Source organism: Rattus rattus, chromosome 11 (assembly GCF_011064425.1).
Source record: "Rattus rattus isolate New Zealand chromosome 11, Rrattus_CSIRO_v1, whole genome shotgun sequence".
Classification (NCBI taxonomy): Eukaryota; Metazoa; Chordata; class Mammalia; order Rodentia; family Muridae; genus Rattus; species Rattus rattus.
The window spans coordinates 31,431,685-31,450,543 of record NC_046164.1 but is presented as its reverse complement, the minus strand read 5'-3'; the positions used below and the strand labels follow the sequence as shown (position 1 = coordinate 31,450,543).

The 18,859-nt window shown below is 46.8% G+C and overlaps 1 protein-coding gene across 4 annotated transcripts in view; it reads left to right on the top strand.

Annotated features, from left to right (window-relative positions):
- The window catches only part of Lnx1 (ligand of numb-protein X 1), a 102,127-nt gene that overhangs the window by 19,392 nt on the left and 63,876 nt on the right, over positions 1-18,859 (top strand). For 2 of the 4 annotated variants that reach the window (XM_032915941.1, XM_032915940.1), the window contains exon 1: positions 5,026-5,360. The exons of the other annotated variants lie outside the window; for them this stretch is intronic. In XM_032915941.1, coding sequence (XP_032771832.1) covers positions 5,269-5,360 — 92 coding nt within the window. In that variant the 5' untranslated portion in view covers positions 5,026-5,268. Of the gene's footprint in view, positions 1-5,025; positions 5,361-18,859 lie in introns of those variants that run through there. 4 annotated transcript variants of the gene reach the window in all.

Here is an 18,859-nt window from a genome sequence, read left to right as displayed (position 1 = left end):
CCAGCTGGGACTCACCCAACAGACATCATGGGGTGTCTGGGCTGAATTCCTTTGGGGCTGTAGGGGAGGCTTTTGTTTCTCACCCTTTCAGCTTCTAGATGCTTCCTCCTTGAGCATGACCAAGCATGATGGGGGATAGCAAGCTGGGGTAGACCCTATGGGGCTACAGGGAAAGGAATCCATACTTAGCTGCCCCAACAGAACTTTCATTCATCCACCTGCCCACGCTACCCCGTGACTAGAACATCTCAAGGAAGCTGGGAAAAGTGTTGGCAGTCACACAATTGGTAATGATGCACACTTGGGAAAGAGCTGTGAGGGAGGAACCCCAGACTGACAGAAATTCAGTTACCTCTTCAAGCTGTGGCTCTCTGGGGAGGAAACCCCCACTTCAAGGAAGCATGGGCCTCAACACCTGCCTTTGCACCTCTCCCTCCACACTAGAGCTGCCTAAGTAGATTGACACCAGCATTTCCCAAAATACATATTAGTCATGAAGTGCTTAATATATGCACAGACACCCTCCATCACCAGCCCCAAGTATTTGTTTGCAAAAACTTAAAAATTCAGAGCTAACCCTGGGCCTGCCTTCTTATCCTTCATAAGCCTTGGCCATTACTGGTCAGTAGACCACCTTTTCTTTCTTTTGAATGGAATATTAAGAAGACCCAGTAGCCATTGTTTTAGGTATCTGTTGAACTGGAAGATTCAGATGACCAGAAGACATGTGTCTCTTTACCTCAAGGATGTGATGGGACTGACGGTTGAGACCATGGCCCTGTGGATATTCTGAGGAGAGCTTTTGTGAAGACATTTTGATCTTTTTTTTTTTCTCAATTTTTGACATGACTTTTCATGAAGAGGAAATTGGCCTGGGCCTCTATATTGTAGCTAAGGATGACTTTAAAATCTTGATCTTCCTGTCCACGTCTCCTGACCACCATATCCAACAATTTAGCATTGTCGATCATTCTTTTTGTCCCTTTCTTTGGTAGATATACATAGAAACTCTCTTTAAATTGAGAATTGCTGAGCTGAGAATATAGCTCAGTTGGTAGAGCGCTTGACTACCATGCACAAAGCCTTGGGTGTGATCTCCAGCGTCATATCAACCAGGGGCAGTGGTGCACATCTGTTATCCAGCATTCGAATGATAGGAGTGGGAGGATCATGAGTTCAAGGTCACTCTTAACTCTATAGGGAGTCCAAGGCTAGTATGGGTACCTAATGCCCTGTCTCCAATATTCATGGTGCACGTGTCGTGCTTTAACTATCAGTGCATTGTGGAGTGGATTAATGGGGGTGTATTTAGTGTGCACTATGCATACCAAGTTTGTGGTAATGAAAACTCTTAAGTCTACCATGTACGTGGTCCATTGTAAACTGATGATGTCAGAGAGTAGGGCTCGTGAACCTCTCCTGCCTGTGCCACTGAATTTCACATCTTCAACAAATGGCAGACTTGTGTCTGGGGTACAGATGCATAACATCTGTAAGCAGATGCTGTGTCCTCCAGGATTCCGGCCATCTACACACGGTGACCTTCAGTGCCTATGCCGGGGAAAGCATTGGTAAAACACACAGGATGAGCTGTGGCTTAGAGTTACTGGCCCATTGCTGATACTCAACCTCAGACTAGAGCACTCAGGGAGTTTTGGGAGCTGGGGACCCAGTGTGTGGAATTTGATTGGTTCTCTTGATTTCTGCCTTTTTCTATGCCTTTAGATAATGTCACATGTGTCTGCTGAGGGATCCCAGTTAGGGGGACAGGGCTGGTTGAGTTGGATGGCAGCCTTCTTAACCAAAGTATAATGACAGGAGATGTCAGGAGGCTTCAGTAAAGGGCCTGGCTGGGAAGTATCTCTCCATATCTCCTGTCATTGTGAGTGAATAGAACCAGCCTGATAGCCTTTGCTTCAGAGGAGGACTTAAGTCAATTTGTCATATCTTCACTATATGACAACCTCATTGGCATGTGTAGCATTTACCAAGAACCATAATAGCCTAAGTCCTAATGAAAGAGGCTGGGATTTCTGCTTCTGAGGAAACTAATCTTGGAAGACTTAAGAAGAGGTGCCGAAAGCATCCCACTCGGAGTTGCTTCACGGGATGAGCTCTCTGCTCTCTGTCTCTCTTACTGACGTTTGGTTCTGAGCCTTAGCCTTCAGTGGCTGAGCTGCCTTTCTAGCCCCATGTCTCTTACTCTTTAAAAGTGGTAGGTAATAGAGCGGACCCTATCTAAGCACCTACTGGCAAGGAAAAAGAAATCATCGCTCAGTGATTTGAAAGAGGCTAGAATGAAAACATGGTTCGATTGGCTCAAGCCCCACCTCGCTGCAGGTTCTCAGAAGAGGGTCTTGATTAAGTCTGGCCAATGTCCTGGGACTATCATCTTCAAAGGTCTGCCCCGGGCCCTCTGCAGTTCTTGCCTCTATCAGGGGCCCTTTTCTGTTGTTTTCAGTACAATACAGACTTAGCTGGCTGTTCACAGTCTAGGCAGGATTTCACTTCAGGAAGAAGGAACCCAGGATGTCACTTTGGGACCTGTCTGCTTGGCCATTTCTGATTGGCTGAATATCCACACTGCTATCCCTTCTTAGAGTGACTTTCTGGAGTTTTGTTGTTTTGACGTAGGGTCTAACCCTGGCTGTCCTGGAACTTGCTTATGTAGGCCAGGCTGGCCTTGAACTCAGTAGAGATCCACCTGCCTCTGCTCTCTAAGAGCTGAGATTAAAGTTATACACCACTTTGTGCCTCGCATTATCATGACTCTCTAACCCTGAGCCCAACTGGGGGCTCACCTCATCTCTGTTTTGCAAAGAGAAAGGAAAATGAGACGCAGTGGGGAGTAGCTGGGGGCCTTGCAGGACATAGAGGACAGACAAGGATTGGGGTTAGGGCTGTTTACTCTGAAGGAAGCTGTAGAACAATGTGTGGTTATTCCTAGTGAGAGCCCTGATCCCCAAGGGAATTATTCTGATTAGGATTACATCTGGCGGGCAGGAGGACATCACATGGTGCAGGAATAAGGAGTTGGAAGTTCTTTTTTTTTTTCTCATGGAACACAAAGTCTCAGGTAGCAAGGCTGGGACTCAGATGATGTCACCCTGATGCCATCAGGCGTCAAGGCTTCCTTCTGCTTTTCAGTTTAGTGTCCACCCTCAAGCTTGTCACCGAGTGTTCCCAAAATGGCTGCTTGACATAGGATCTCATCAAAATTTCTGGCAGGGAGGGAGCCAAGACTGTTTCCTTTAAAGCCCTTTCTGGAATGTCTCTACCAGTGAGATTTGCTTAAGCTTTATTGGTGTGAATCTAGGGCCACCCATCTACAAGAGAGTCCAAGTGGGTTACTGTCACAAATAAACATGGGTTCTGTTAGAAGAAAGATTAGATATCTGGTGGGTGGCCACAACGTGACAAGGGAAAAACAGGAAGGATGTGTTCACTTTTATGTTACGTTCTCATTCCTTCATCTGTCCATCCTGAAAGGCAAGGAGACGAATGGATGAGCCCCCCTTTATTTTTCCCAGAACACCTACTGAGCTGTCAGCAGCACCCTGCCATGCCATCATTACCAAGTCATGGTGGATACAGCATGCTACGTGTGAGTTAGGGTTTATCCTCTAGGGCATGCGTGTCTAAGAAGAGATCGCACCAGAACTTGCTAAAACCCACATTTAGAAAAAGATGGCAGCATGCCTTCCTTCTCAGTCTAGGAGGGAGGAAGAGAAAGGAAACCAGGATAAGCAAGCCACAATCTCTAGTAGTCATCAGAAACTACTGACTGATGCAGGCATCGTTTCGTTGTGCCTCCATAACAAGACTCTGAGGTAAAATGCTGTTATGACTGTTGCTCTCTCACAGGGGAGGAAGTTCAGAGAGGGTAAGCAGCGTGACTCTGACGCCCAGCATGACACAGAGCTGGGATTCAAACCTCAAGCTGGTCACCTCAGCAGCTAGTACCAACTCCAGCTTCCTCACTACTGCTGTCCACCAGCTCTGACTCACTCCTGCCTAACAGGATTCCCTGACAGACGATTGAGTTTGGGCCTCAGCAGAATTAGCCTTGAGTATGTCAGGCTCTCTCAGGAGTGCATATGTCTGATCCAGACCATGCAAGTCCAGTGCACGGGCAAAGCTTGGCTCTGTTTAAATGCTCTCAGCCTGCCTTGCCTTGATGCCCAGTCCACATGTCAAACTCTCAGACACTATAGAGCTGATTGTAGTTCCCCTGCCTCACCCCTACATAGACACTCCTGGGCTCTTCTTCCTCCTCTCCCTTGCAAGGGCAGCCTGTTAACCGAGAAGTTAACTGTCCCTTTGAGCCTTCTTTTTGACGACTTAGCCCCTTGAGTTGGTGAGATGCGTGAACACTTCTTGAACATGGAGTCTTGGGAGTGTCTTGGCCATCAGAGCTAGGGCACACAATCCCTATCTAATTTTAAGCTGGAGGAAATAATGGGGTCGGGTCCCCACAAGCAAAGATGCGTATTAGCTTCATTTCAGTAACTGAGGTTCAGGCACTGTAACAAATGCCAGAGCTCAGTCCAGGGAAGAGCGAGTGTGACTCCCTTCTCACAGACAGGACCCCGTTTACACAGCTCCGCTGTCTATTTGGGCTCATTAGTATTCGCAAAGGAAACAGCCTGGTCTCCGGGAGAGCCTGTCTTCAGCACACAAGCATCACCTGTGTCAGGATAGCGGGTAAAGCGTCCACTCGGGAGGGGTGGTTCCTTTTCTGCACCTCCCGTGAATCTGCATCACACAGCTGAGAGACTCCGGGCTTGGCTCCCGAGATGCTATTTTGAGCGTCTGTCCGCAGCAGGCTGCAGAACGGCTTTTGATTATTCGCGCATTCAGCCGTGTGGAGTGGAGCTGAAATGTACCATGCCCGTGCCCTCTTCCAACAAGGCTTCAGTCCTAGCCAGGCTGCTCCTAGCCAGTGATGTAAATGTACCAGCTGCTTCCCAAGAGCCAGTCCGAGTCCTGCAGGAGGGGCCCATCCCTCTCCCAAGCAGCAGCCTGCTGCCTTCAGCCTAAGCCCTCTTGCCAACCATGCTGGGTCTCTCCGGTCTCCCATCACTTTATCGGAGACGCCCAGAACTAATCCTCTTACAGGCTCATGATTTATAGTATGCCTTAATCTGCAGGCTCCAAGTCAGATGCATTGTTATCTCCTGATTGTGGGGAGATGAACAGATTTGCTTAAACGGGCTCCACTGGGCTGGCAGGAGGTGGTCAGGAGGAAGGCGGCAGACCGCTCGGAAAATGAAGGCGCTGCTGCTGCTGGTCCTGCCCTGGCTGAGTCCAGCTAACTACATTGACAATGTGGGCAACCTGCACTTCCTGTACTCGGAACTGTGAGTCCCTCTCCGTGCCCACAACTCGTGTGTGTGTGTGTGTGTTGTGTGTGTGTGTGTGTGCTGAATGGATGGAGGTAGTTTCTCAGTCACTTTCCCAGCTGGTTTGTTTATTTTGTTCCTGGCAGTAATTCTACATACAGTGCATATGCATGGATAAAATGCCTCATGGCAGTTGAAGCAGCAGGCTTCGTGCTTTGTGACTTAATAGAAAACATCATTTTAATGGGTGTGCTTCTCCCACATGCATCCCCCCACTTCTGTGCTAAAGCTGCTTGGCGTGTGTGTGTGTGTGTGTGTGTGTGTGTGTGTGTGTGTGTGTGTGTGTGCGCGCGCACTTAGCCTTTTCTTGATAGATGTGACTTCTTTCCCTTTCCATAAAAAGAACTAAGAGAGCAATTAAGACCAGAGCTTGCCAGCAGACGCGTGTATCTTGTATAAGGGATTTCTAATGACTTTACTGCCATCAGAGCTGACACAGGAAGATGGGTGCAGTGTCAGTAAGAGAGAAAGACAATCATATGCATTTAAAAGTGTTAAGTTTTATTTTTGATCATTTTTAAACGTATAGAAAATAAAGAACTGTGCCACCGATGCCTGTATTCCCATCATAACAAGCTCAAGACTACTATTTTAGCAAGCTGCAGGCCATCCAAGGATATGTAACGTCATAGCAGGACCCTGCCTCAAAAATACATGCAAACATACACACACATCCACATATAAAGACAAACACATATACATATATATGCATATCTTTAAAATAGTCTTGGATAAATTGTAGCTGTCATAAAATTTCACCCTCAACTATTTCCCAGTGTACTTCTAGAATATAAATATACTTTCCAACATGACAAGGATCTATTTTATGAGAGGAAATGACTTAGGCCCATAACTTTAAGTATTTTTCTGGCTCCTTTGCTGACAGAATTGCAGGCTAGTGTGGCTGGTTTCCACCAGACACAGAAGGTATGTTGCTCAGTTTACAGTATTTACAAAATTCCTCCTTGGTAACCAGACAGGAAACTACAGCAAGAGTGATTTTTCTTTTCAGGGATGGGATCCTTCAGTGTAGACCAGGCTGCCCCGGAACTCCCATTCTTCTGCCTCAGTTCCCTAAGTGCTGAAATGGCAGGCGTGTCCTGCCAGGACAGAGAACAAGAGAATCTGATCAGAGCTCTGGTTAGAAACGCTTACCTAAGTTGTGACACCACCCACGGGTGTGTGGAGACGGTTGCTTTTGTACTTATTTGCGCTAATCAGTCTGTCAAGGGCAGTAGCTACTCAGTACATGCTTGACAAACAGAACAAGACGCATGGAGGCGAGTCATTTAGTTTACAGATGCCGCCCTCCGGGAGTGTCTGGTCTACTTAACTGAAAAGTAACGCAAGTTCACCTGAGACCAGAAGGCTCGAAGAGAACGTGTGTGGCCTTATCTTCAGTTGTGAGGGCCTCCGGGGAGGTTATGACATTGCAAAAGCCTCTCTTGGAACTGTAGGGTGGCAGAGATCCCCTGCCCCTCCCGACAGTGGCTGAGGTTGGGGTCCCTGGAATCCAGGGCCACGTTCATCTTTCCTGCACCCTTGGCAGTCACTTCCTTAGTTTCCCATGACTGCTGACAGGAATGTCCACAAGCTGGGCATCTGGAGTCTTATTTCTTCACTGTTTTGAAGTACGCATCCTTGAAATCAGGATGTAAGTCCACACCCACCGTCAAGCTGTGGGGAAATCCTTCCCCATAGTCCTGCATCTGCTGGCCCTAAGCATCTTTTCCTTCAGCTCTGTGGCTCTGGTCTCTTTCTCTGCATAAGACCCTCTCCTCTGCATCCGGTCCAACTCTGCTTGTGTCTCTTTCCCTCTTCCTCCTCCTCCTTTTTTAAAAAACTTTCCTGCAGTACTGGGTACCACACCTGGGACCTGGACCATGCTAGGAAGCCACAGAGCAGCTTCCCAGCCTCCCTCCCCCTCCTCTCACAAGGATACTGCCACCATGCTCAGACCCAGTTGAATAGTCAGCATGGCCATACCTTGAGACCCTTAGCCTAGTTTAAATTTCCGCCCTAAGGCCTTTCATCTAAATAAGGTCACGCTCACAATCCTGAGTGGAGTTTTCTTTGGGTGTCGCCCTTTGGCCTACTTTAGCTGCTACAGAAGAACCCCTCCATTTAGCCACTCTCAGTCTGAACAACCTTGTTCAAGGAAGGCTTTGGATTTTAGTGTAAAATATTCTGCCTGTAAGTGTATGAGCCCTGAGGCAAAGTCTCTCAAGTGCTCTGAGTGGACATAGTGGGTCACTCTGAAGCTCCCCAGAAAGTGTGTCTACACTACAGAACGTCTAGGATGGATAGCGTTTCTAAAAGGCATTTTGGTCAAAAGTTGTTAGAAGTTTCCAGTTACTGAGGAGGCAAGAACTGTCCACTCTGGTTTTCAGAGAACTTTCGGGTGTGAGCTGGACCTTGAAGTATAAGCAGGAATTAGGCTCAATCAAGGTCCAGAGAGCAGTTCCAAATAGCAAGTAGCGGCAGTTATTATCAAACCTTGGTTATTGCAAAACTTTGACAATTTAATTCCAAACCATGAGGGGAGGGACTGTGTGTCCTTGAGATGAAGAAGTTTTACCTCCTCTCTACCATGCGCACCCGGAACTCAGAGACAGAACCATGGGGATTTGCTGGCTTCCCTTCCCTTTCATCTAGGCTTTATTACCTAATGGCATTCAAACTTAATTTAAAACTAATTTAATCCCACCCAGCAGATTACTTATGTATGTTCAGTTTGACCACCAAGGGCCGAGAGTTTCTGACTGGCAGCTAGGTCCTTCTTGAAGCACAACCCCAGTCACTTGTTGCCTTGGCTTACAGGTGAGGGAACCCAGCAGAAGAATCCCAAAACCAAGGTACTGGGTGCCAACCTGTAATTGGAGACAGGGAACCTGGGGCACTCTCAGAGCGTGTACTGTGGAAACGAGGACTGAGGGCTGGAGATGTATGGCTGTGAGGGGGCACTTGCTGTATGTGGACAGGAGGCATGTAGAGACATGTATGCACACAAGGGCCCGAGAACAGGTGGGCTCTCAGGACCCCAGAGTGCATTTTAAAGTTCATGATTCTCTGCTTTAACTCAACCCTAATAAGATTTGCCCTTTTTGGGGTGGAGGTACTGTTTTCCTTCTTGAGTTATCCAGATAACCCTTGTGGGCCACCATCTTCATTTCTGTAGGCAGCAAGCTTTCTCGGGTGATTCTGTGGCACCCTTTGTAGCCCTTTGTCCTGGCTAGGAACCACCATCTCCTGACTTTTCTGATGGAAGCCGTCTCTCTGCTCTGTGTGTCTGTGACCTCCTCTCTGGGCATCACTGAGGACTAGAGTTCTACTCACCAGGCTGTGGTTGAGGGAGACTGATGAACGTCCCCATGCCCACCTTCTGAAAAACTGGACTGAAACTGAATGGGGTGGTTTCCCTGTCTTGGCCCATCCATTATCAAGACATGTGGCAATAAACATTTACGAACAAGTTGTAAATTGGTCACAATAACCCAAGCTAGGCTCCCGTCAGATGTTCCAGAGCACGGCTCTGAACTTGCAGAACTGAAGTAGACGTCGCCTGCTCACCTACTGTGGCATTCATAGCAATTCTTTGGTTTAGCAAGAACCCCAGGGAAGAACATTGATGCTTGGGGCATGCATCTCATCGCCCACAGCAAAGACTTAAGAAAATGCACTGAAAATTGAAAGGCTTCTTCTACCTTCAAAGTTCCTTCTCAACGCACGTTAACTCTCCAACACAGGGAGTTCTCAGCGGGGCAGTTCAGCATGGTTACTAGAACACATGTCCATGAAATAAATGCTACTGCTTACCTCTGCAAGCTTCTCAGGAAGCCAAAGAGCACCATCTCTCCCTACCTTGGAGTCAGATAAATATTGATTTGTAAGGAGAGTCACTATTCAATGTACCCATTTCCAGGATGTAGAGAGAGAAGTTACACTCTAGTCCCCTGTGAGATTCTGGTCGTTCTACAGGAGAGTGGCCCTGATCCATCAGAATTGTACACTAGAGAAGTTGAGTTACTCTAAATTTGCTGCTCCAGTCATTTAGGGTTGTGGAAGGGCAAGGCCTCCTGGAGAAAGTGCTGAGAACAGCAAGAGAGGTGGGAGCGCTGTGTGCGTCCTTGAAAACTGGCTCCAGTCCAGATGTCAAGGGCACAGGGACACAGCTCGCCCACCAAGTGTCTTAGGACCAAGGACACTAAACACCCACCAGCTCCCCAGAAGAACTTTCTCAAGGCGATCTGCCAAGCACACTTCTGACAAGTCACACTGACTTTCTTCTGCACAAGAGACGTTGCTTTGGGGCTCATGAGCCAAAGAGCTGTCAGTCAAATACAGTTGGGCATTCTGGGCTTGGAAATGAGAAAACTGCTTGCCTTAGTTTTGTCTGTCGCTCAGTAGGTGGTCTATCTACTGGCTTTCCCTTTTCTGGGTCAAGGTCTTACAGCAGTAATCACTGTGTTTCTTTTTCCTCCCTTGCTGACATCAGCTGTTGGTCTGTGGACTATAGAGAGCAGGGAAGCATCCTCTTCAGAGCTTTGTGTGAATAGAGATCCATTTGACTGTATGTAGATTACCGCAGTTGGATTCTGCTATGGATGTAGGAGGAAAATAAGGGACAAGAGGAATGACTTCGGCATCCTTCTCTTCCTCATTGCCGCTGTGTTACTGGCTCCCAACACATTTGAAGTCTACACTAACTGGCTTGGCTTTATGAATTTGCTAGCAAATATTGTCCAAACTGAATCTCAAAAATTTGTTTCTTTTTCACAGATCTTGAAAGGGGAGGGGGAAAAAGTTATCTGGATTTTTCTTGCCATATGTTTTGAGGTCGGCTGAGGTCAAGTTTTGATGGAACCCAAATGGAAAGAGATAAAGTTTACAGATAAAATAGGATCTGAGGTGGGGGCAATCATATTCCAACAAGGGGAAAGATCAGTTTTGATGGAACCAAGGCCTCTCACGTTAGGCAAGTGTCCCTCCACTGCGCTCTGTGCCCAGCCTTCCACAAATGCTTTCCCATTTGTTAAACTTTAGACTCACAGATTTGGACGGAAATGGAAGCTGTGTGTTTCTGGTCCATCTACACTAGGCTCACTGAAGGCTTCTTTGTACTGATTCTTTGATGTCCACAGAGCATGGCGACCTCGTTCCATGGTTTGATTGATTTATTTTTTTTCTCCTTGGTAATCCACAAGTTCTCTTTGGTGAGTAGTGAAGCAATTCTGTTTCCTAATTCTTCACCGTCTGGTATAAAATGCTCTTCTTGAAAAACCTCTACTCCATCCAAACCCAGCAGTTTCAAGATTCTACTCAAGACTGGGCCAACGGTGCTCATCTTTCTAGTCACGTGGCTCTGTCAAGCGAAGTTAGGAGAGCTTTAATAGTCCTATCGGTTCGGGTTTGCTTCATATTTTTTTCCATCTTTGTTTTAACTTGCTATGGTGGAAAATTTTGGACAAGAAAAGGAGAGACGAGAATGAAGAACTTCTGGGTCTCTCCTATCCATCTTCCTCATTCCTGGTCAGATCTCTTTCATCTGTAATGCCCTTGAATCGTTGGCAGCAAATCTTAGACATGATTCTCATTTTTAATCTGTAAATATTTCAGCATGTCATCTTTAAAGATGGTTTTTGTTTTGTTTTGTACTTTTGCTGTCGCTGGTTTTATTTTCTAAGAGAAAATATCACTATGTAGCCCAGGCTGGCCTTGGACTCGTGCTCCTCCTACCTCACCTCCCTAGTTCTTGGGTTGTGGCCCTGTGCTACCACTCCCAAGAAAAGGGTCAACTGGGAAGAAATGTGTCCACAACATACTGATATTATACACCAGACAAGTACCTGGGATTCCTTCACAATCAAACAACCAGCAGGTTTTCAATTCTCCTTACCATTGCATTGTATTTCTTATGACTGTCTGTTTGCAACTTGTTACCATATTTGTCTTTTACTCTTTTTCCTCCTTCCCCCTCTCCTTCTTATTCACACTGCGTGGATGGGGAAGTGTTGTTAAAGCGAATTTAGAGAAACATAGCTTTGATAAAGTACAAATGCTAGACTAATCTAGATTGTGAGTTGCCATCCAAGCAGAAGAAATCTTAAGGAAAGACCCAAAGCATTGCATGCTAAAGTCTTTATGAATCTACCTGCCATTTTATCTGAGTTCAACTTGTTGGTGACAAAGTCACCCAAGATATTTAGAGAGACCTTAAAGAGCACAATGACAGAAGTACCTTTCGCCAATTATAACAGTTTCCTAACTTTTAAATCATGGGCTTATATCAGGAAAGAATATATTCATATGCCTGTCGTGTATAGTTATCTCTATACGGAGCTATGTATAGCTTCATGGACATATGCATATATTTCCATATTTACCATCACAGATATATATTTATATAACTAGTAATATAGATAATCTGTACATAGTTAATATGTATCATCATGCTATAGGAATCTATAAGCTTTGCACATCTCCTACATTAATAAATACATTATTGAATGTGGGGGAAAACCATTTTAAAAGGCCAAAGAAGTTGCTAGGGTTTTAGTGCAGCCTCCCCCCACCCTGCTCCCAGTTCCTCACTCACGCTTTGGTGACTGCTCCTTGAGAAAGAAGTTCTCTGGACTCCTTGGCATAAGAACACAACACTCTCAAGTTAACAGAGGACAGTTTCTCCCTAACAATCTGGGGTGGGTCTTGGAAGGAGCAGGCAGGAAACGGCCCGATTTTGCAGGCCAAATAAAACTTCCAGACTAAACCAGCAGACATCCTTTCTTTTTGGTCATTGTCCCTTTTTGTTGAAAGGAAAAGGACTGTCTTCTATGTGCTCAATGGCCTCTCTCCCCTGGAGCCCTCCATGGTCCATACTGTTTCAGAGACATCCAAAGTGGCTGTGGCCGAGCCAGCTGTGCTGAGACTGAAATGTATTTAAGCAAGAAAGGGATAAGACCGCTAAGCTCAGCTGGGCTCTTGTGCCTTGTACCAAGAACCCTGAGGCATGGCCAGTCTCTGGTAATCCTGCTCTGGGCATAGGAAACTCCTCCCAACTCCAGCTTTCTTATTCTCCTGCATCCTTTCAGAGAGGCAGGCTTAGCGGTTCCTTCAGGCCCATTTCTCCTGGTTCACGCTTGCTTATTTTCCTTGGGCACCCTTCCCAAGCCTCTCCCGTCACTAAGTAATTCTACCCAAACAATGAGAAAGGAAGAAGCCATACTTGAAGACAGGGAGAGTCTGTTCATCACCCGGACATTATAACCAAGTGGTCCTAATGAGAGGGATCTGCAAGGGAGACAGACGGTTTGATGAATGGATGCCAGAAATACTCTTTGGGAAATTTGGGGCAAGTTACTCAGCCTCTCTCAGCTTTTCTCACAAAAAGAGGGAGGTAACAACACCTACCTCACAGGTTGTTGCGAGCACTGAATAAAACATGAAGTATTGAATACAGGGCCTGGTACAGAGGAAGGAAGTGCTTATGCTGTGGATTTTGAAAGCCCAAACCATACAACCCTTAGACATCTGAATATCTCTGAAACAGACAAAGAAAAGTGGCCCTGGACGGTTCGTAAAATAACAGCACATTTCACAAATAACAAAGTCTCGGATTTGGTGACATTTGGAACGCAGCCTTGTCCCCATTGAGCACGGGTAAACAGAGATCAGAGGAGAGGGATTGGTGACATGGCCCCTCCTTCCCTGCTTTACTAGAGAGGCATGACTTCTGGAGCTGAGACAGGGTGACATCTTTGGAGACGCCTGGGCTGTTTGTCACCTTGCCTAGCTGCTCCGTTCTGCCGTGGATCCTGGACCACACCTCTCCCTTCCTCCTCAGGAGTCACTCCTCAGCTACTCAGTTTCCTTCTGGTTACCTAGACACTACAGCATCTGCTTCCTCATCCCCATCCGTCTGCCCCTTCCTCAATTAGAAGACAATGACTCAAGTCAGCGCATTCCTTGACTGGTGGAGTCTAGTGACACCTATGGCCCAGCACTGTAGCTATTTAGAGCCTCCGGGGATCTTGGAAGCAATTCAACAACTTGTTTTCTAAATAGAGAAACTGAGGCATCATAGTTTACCCAGATGACTCAGTCCTCTCAGCAGCAGGCTATGTGGCCCCGAAGAAGTCAGGCCATTTCGCTGCATACGATGCGTTTGTTATTGTATGACATACATCCTCAGGAGTAATAAAATGAGTTGTTAGCATTTTTCAGCTAACAGCTTTGGGCAACATCACACCACAGGTGTGACACACATAACCCATGAGAAACTTGAGTCGGACTTCCTGGGCATGCTCCGAAAATGGCATCATGGGAATTCCCTGTCCAATTTTGTACAAATACAACCTGGGGCCATTCGATGGCCTGTTAAAGTGATGTTGAATCTGTGGGGTTGAAGGCTGCATTCCGAGGTCTTTACAGGACCCTAAGGCTCTCATATCCAGCAAACTACAAGCGGCAGTTCGCCGTCCTTTGGTGGCCTCTTTGGTGGTGTACACTGCTAAGGTACCTGTGTCCTGAGAACTAACTGTCATCCCCGCTCTTATAAACAACCTTGATGAAACTCACGGGGACACGCATGCACGCACGCACGCACGCACGCACGCACGCACGCACGCACGCACGCACGCAGGGACAAATCCAGACACGAATGGAGAAATGGCTGCTTTGGAAGAAGGAGGTTAGCAGGACTTAGAGGGGGACAAGAGAGCATAACTAATGGGGCGGAAATTACAATCCAAATATATTATGGCTGTGTATGAAAATGTCCTAGTGAAACGCATTTTTAATATAAGTGCTCTGCACGAATATAAAGCTCTTTGAGAAGGCAAAGAAGAAAGTGTGGCCTCTGACGCCACTTAGACCTGAATTCACACACCGACTGGGCCTTAACAGCCACGTCACCTTCAGCAGATTATTGAGCCCCGAGCCTCTCATCGTTATAGCGCTTGCCCCCTGGGATCAAGACTCAGAGTGCTCACACACACACACACACACACACACACACACACACACACGAAGGACTTGCTCACCCGCAGCCCTGTGACTGTGTGTAAACATTAGCAGGCTCGCCTGACCTGTGAAGCAAGGGCAGAGGGCTCTCCGCAGCAAAGTGGTGAGCTGTCCTGGCTTTAGGATGAATCCTCTGTAGGGACTCCAGCAGATGATCCCCCCAGTACCCTTCATCTCCCTTGGTTGCCATGAAAATAGCATGGCTAGCACATGTCTTCAAGTTCATGTTACTTCAGGCCTGTAATTCACACCAGTCCAAGCCGGGTTGAAGGATGAGGATGAATTCTGATGAGGAGATTTCTGGATTAATGTTCTCCGGGTGGAACATGGAGATAGTTCCTCTGGCCTGTCAAAGTGATGTGGAAGATGAGTTCTTATAGTTGAAATGGTCAAGAGAGCAGCTTCGAGATGCTCTGTCACGGGTGGCAGGGATGGGGACGCAGCTCCGTGCTGTCTGTCACTTGTGACAACCTAAGGAGCGTCCCTCCCGTTTAGGAAAATATCAAGGCAGTTCCTTAACTTCACAGGGAAAAGAAATTTCAGGATCGCGCATTAAAGCAGAGTCAGACGTTTGTTAGAGAGAATTTTAACACAGCTTTAAGCAGCAAGGGATTCACAGTGAGGCTCTTGTGGAAAGAATAAGGCAGCTCTATGTGGGTAGGTGACTCACGAGAGTCACACCTTCAGGTCACATATGGTGGGTTCTGAGGTGGTTTGTCTCCAAAGGGTCGCTGTGGAATTTAAACAAAATTTAAAAACTGGTTTCAAGGTGCATGGAACAGGGTGTGTGTGTGTGTGTGTGTGTGTGTGTGTGTGTATGCGATCTTAACCAGTCGTTTTTGTGAGAGTCCCAGAAAACTCAGGTCATATATGCTTGGGGCATGCATCTGGTTTTGTCTCCGTTTTAATGTTACTACTTGAAAGTGTCTCTATATAAAATTAATATTGTTGGACTTCCTGCTTAGAAGGGAAGGTGCCTGGGACTCAGACGCCCGGGAACTAGTCAGCTCTGAGGTGGGACAGGGTCCCAGTGGAAGAGCATCCTGAGACAAAGGAGCCCAGGAACCTCAGAGCTCTGAGAGGAAATCTCCTCAACAGAGAACATGCAGCTCCCAGGGGAGGGGATCCGCAGCCCAGCTCAGGCGCTCAGGAGCCTCAGCCCTGCTCCACTTCTTCCTTCTTCCTGCCTTCTCTTCATTGCTTCTGCACTTCTTCCCATGAGAAAGTCACACCAGGCAGCAAACTGCCTCTCCTCCCTGAGTGGACTGCGGAGAACTGAGCAGACACAGCTTTTATATAGGCGGGGGCGGAGCAGGGGCGGGGACTTTCTAGGGCCAAGATTTTCAAAGTGAGGATTGGTGGGATTTCAAGTCCTGGGCTTGAGGGGAGCTCAGCGATTGGTAGGTTTTCCTGTTTAGACTTTTCACCCCAAATTAGCATAATCTGGGAAGGGCCCTATTGAGGGGCTGGAGATGACTTCGGTGACAGTTACTGGAAATGGCATTATGACAGTTATGGAAGTCTGGGGGAGGGGCCTGGCCACTTTCCTGCCTTGAGGGTTTACAAAGTTTGCGGAGTTTACACAGGGCATCCAGGGCAGGGAGGGAGTGCCTTCTGTGAGCGGTGTGAATAGCCAACACCTCTATATGCTGGGGTTCTTGATTCTTAGCTAGCAAAAGACTTCTCTAAAATGATTCCTTTCTCTTCCCATGCTCCCTCAAAAATTTCCATGTCTTTTCATCATGCCTTGGTCCCAGTGACATTCATTAAAGTGGTCAGCCACAAACATTTTTGGGTTTATGAGCTCATTGATGATAGATTAACGAGGATCAACCTCTATTGAACATGTGTTGGAATCATCCCTCACTCTTAGAAGATGTCACCACAGTTTTTGTGGCAAGTACATCTGGTAGGGCTAGATGTGAGGACCTTAGTTCAAGCCCCGGCACCCACATGAGAAGCTGGTTTCCTTGCATTTACTTCTATAAACTGGTTCTGGAAAGGCAGAGACAGGAGGACCCCTGGCACTTTTGTGGACAGCCAGTTTAGCCTAATTAGTTAGTGCCAGGTAACAGCGAGAAACCATTTCAAAATTCAAGGTAAATGGCTCCTGAGAAACATGTGAGGTCTCTATACATGTGCCTGCATATGTGCATGCATGTGTGTGCACATGTGTATGCATGCGTGTGTGTGTGTGTGCGCGCGCACGTGTGCATGCATGCCAGGATAGAGGTCTATCTTCCCTGTGACACAAACCTTGATGATAACTGTGTAGCTCTCTAGAATGAACTCTCACATTAAACTGAAGCTTGGCAAAGAGGCTCTGCCATGTTTTAGGGACATGTCCTTGGATGAGCTGTGATGACTATTGTACTGGTGAGAGTTGTGAGGACCCAGAGGTGGCACGAAGCCTCGCTGCCTACATGTGGGCATCATCCCTGGGTACCAGCTGTTTGTGTCTCCATCCTTACTACATTGTAAGCCAACTCCTTCTTTCACTCCCTGAGAATTATTTTTTTTAGAAAAGCACATCAGTGTTGGTATCTGACTCGAGGCTCTTCCTGGCAAGCCTTCCCTGATGTCTTTGGGTTCCATTCATCGGGGAACCAGAATTCCTCTAGACATCACAGAAGGATTCTGAACTCAGTGACAGACGCTGACTCCCCCCAGTGAAGGGTCTCTAGACACTCACCATCTGCTTTGGAATCTTGAGAAATGATGTCTAGGGCTTAAAAATAGGTCCGGAGAGGTGAGGGAAAACAGTGTGTTCTTCCAAATCAGACAGTGCCTCTTAGATCACAAGATAACCGGAGATGTGGTTTGTTTGTTTATGTTTTTGTTTTTTTCCCCCAGTCTTTCATTCAGTTGCTCGGTGGCTCGTCAGAACAGTCTCCCTCACACCTCTTTCTTCCCTGGAGAGAAAGCATTAGACCGAGGAGTCCAATTCATTTCCCTTCGTACTCTCTAGCACTTGAGGTTGATTTCTTTAACATCTGCTAGACATTCAGCAAGGACAAGGAGTGTCTATCAATTAAAAAGCGGGCTTTTCTTAGCTAGTGGATGTAAAGGAATGTTCTAGAAAACAAATCAACAAGTTGCTTCCTATTGCTTTTCTCATAAATTCTGGGTCTGTTTGTTGTTAAATGTTTTCTAAGTGTTCTTTTCCAACCTAAGCACCACCCCCACCCCTTATAGATGAATACAGAGTCTGCACTTGGTAAAGAGGAGTCACTCACTCCGAGGAAGAGGACGATTTAGTAATAAGTATTATTAAATACTTGTGAACCATCAGGCCTGCTCTAGACTCTGGGGATTACTCAGTAATAAAGACCAAGCACACAGAACATTGGGAAAAGAGAAGTCCTTTCCTCAAGAAGACGTTGGGGAAAAAAAGGAATATTCGAGCAGATGCTAGAAGGAAGAAGCGGGATCAGAAGCAACATCTACCATCAAGAGGAATGGACACACAGTTGGGTCTTCTGGACAACCAGATTCCTAAGTCCACATCTATAAAGTATGTATGTACGCACGCAAGATGACTCCAGCAAGCGGTGCCAAGGGTGGTCCTGAGTGTTGGCCCCTTCCACTTCTCCTTGTTTTCACCTTTGCTGGATCATTCTCCAAGGAGATGAGAGGAGCATGGTGTTTTCCCTTGGCTAAGCATCCTTCTGGGGTCACGCGCTCTAAACACAGATTTTGACAGAGTCATGGATGCTGAAGCCTGTCTTCCGTCTCGTCCGTCTCGTACCTGCTTGGTGGGAGTTCATGGCTAGCACTCTCCTTTCCAAATGGCACTGCTTTCAATTTCCCCCAGCCCGGTCATATCTATTTCTAGCGCGTTCTCTTGGCTCACGCCTTGTCCAAATGTAGCCAAGTTTCCCCCCTCCGCCTCCCTCTCAAGTCTTTGGGGGAATTCCCCACCTGAGTATCATCCGTAAATTTTCTAACACTCAAGGATCATCCACCTTTTGGGTTATATCTGCGTGATGGCAGATTGCAGAAACCTCAGGACAGCTAGGCAGCTCAGTACTGTATTTGTGATTCCATAATTTTTATCTGCCCCCTCCCCCAGTGCTGAATCTTCAGACTGATGATGATGGTGAACTCTTTCCTGAGATGCTGCATGGCCGTCCTAAAATCCCTCCCTACCCTTGTATTCTTAATAACACCCAGCACAGCACTGAAATCTTCACAACACTCCCCTAGACATTTCAGTGAGCCAGTGACCTGCAGCTTTTTCTCCGTTTATTCATCCTTGGTGTTTTTTAACTTTTGAAATTTTACTTGCCTAACGTTGTTCCCCCAATTTTTAAACCCACCACGACATACATCAGTCTCCGTTTGTTTTTTTTTTAAACTACTCTTCCCTTTTGTTTCTTTCTGTATCAATAGCATATGTTGTTGGGCCTTTTTCCAGTTGTCTGACATCCCCTAGAGTG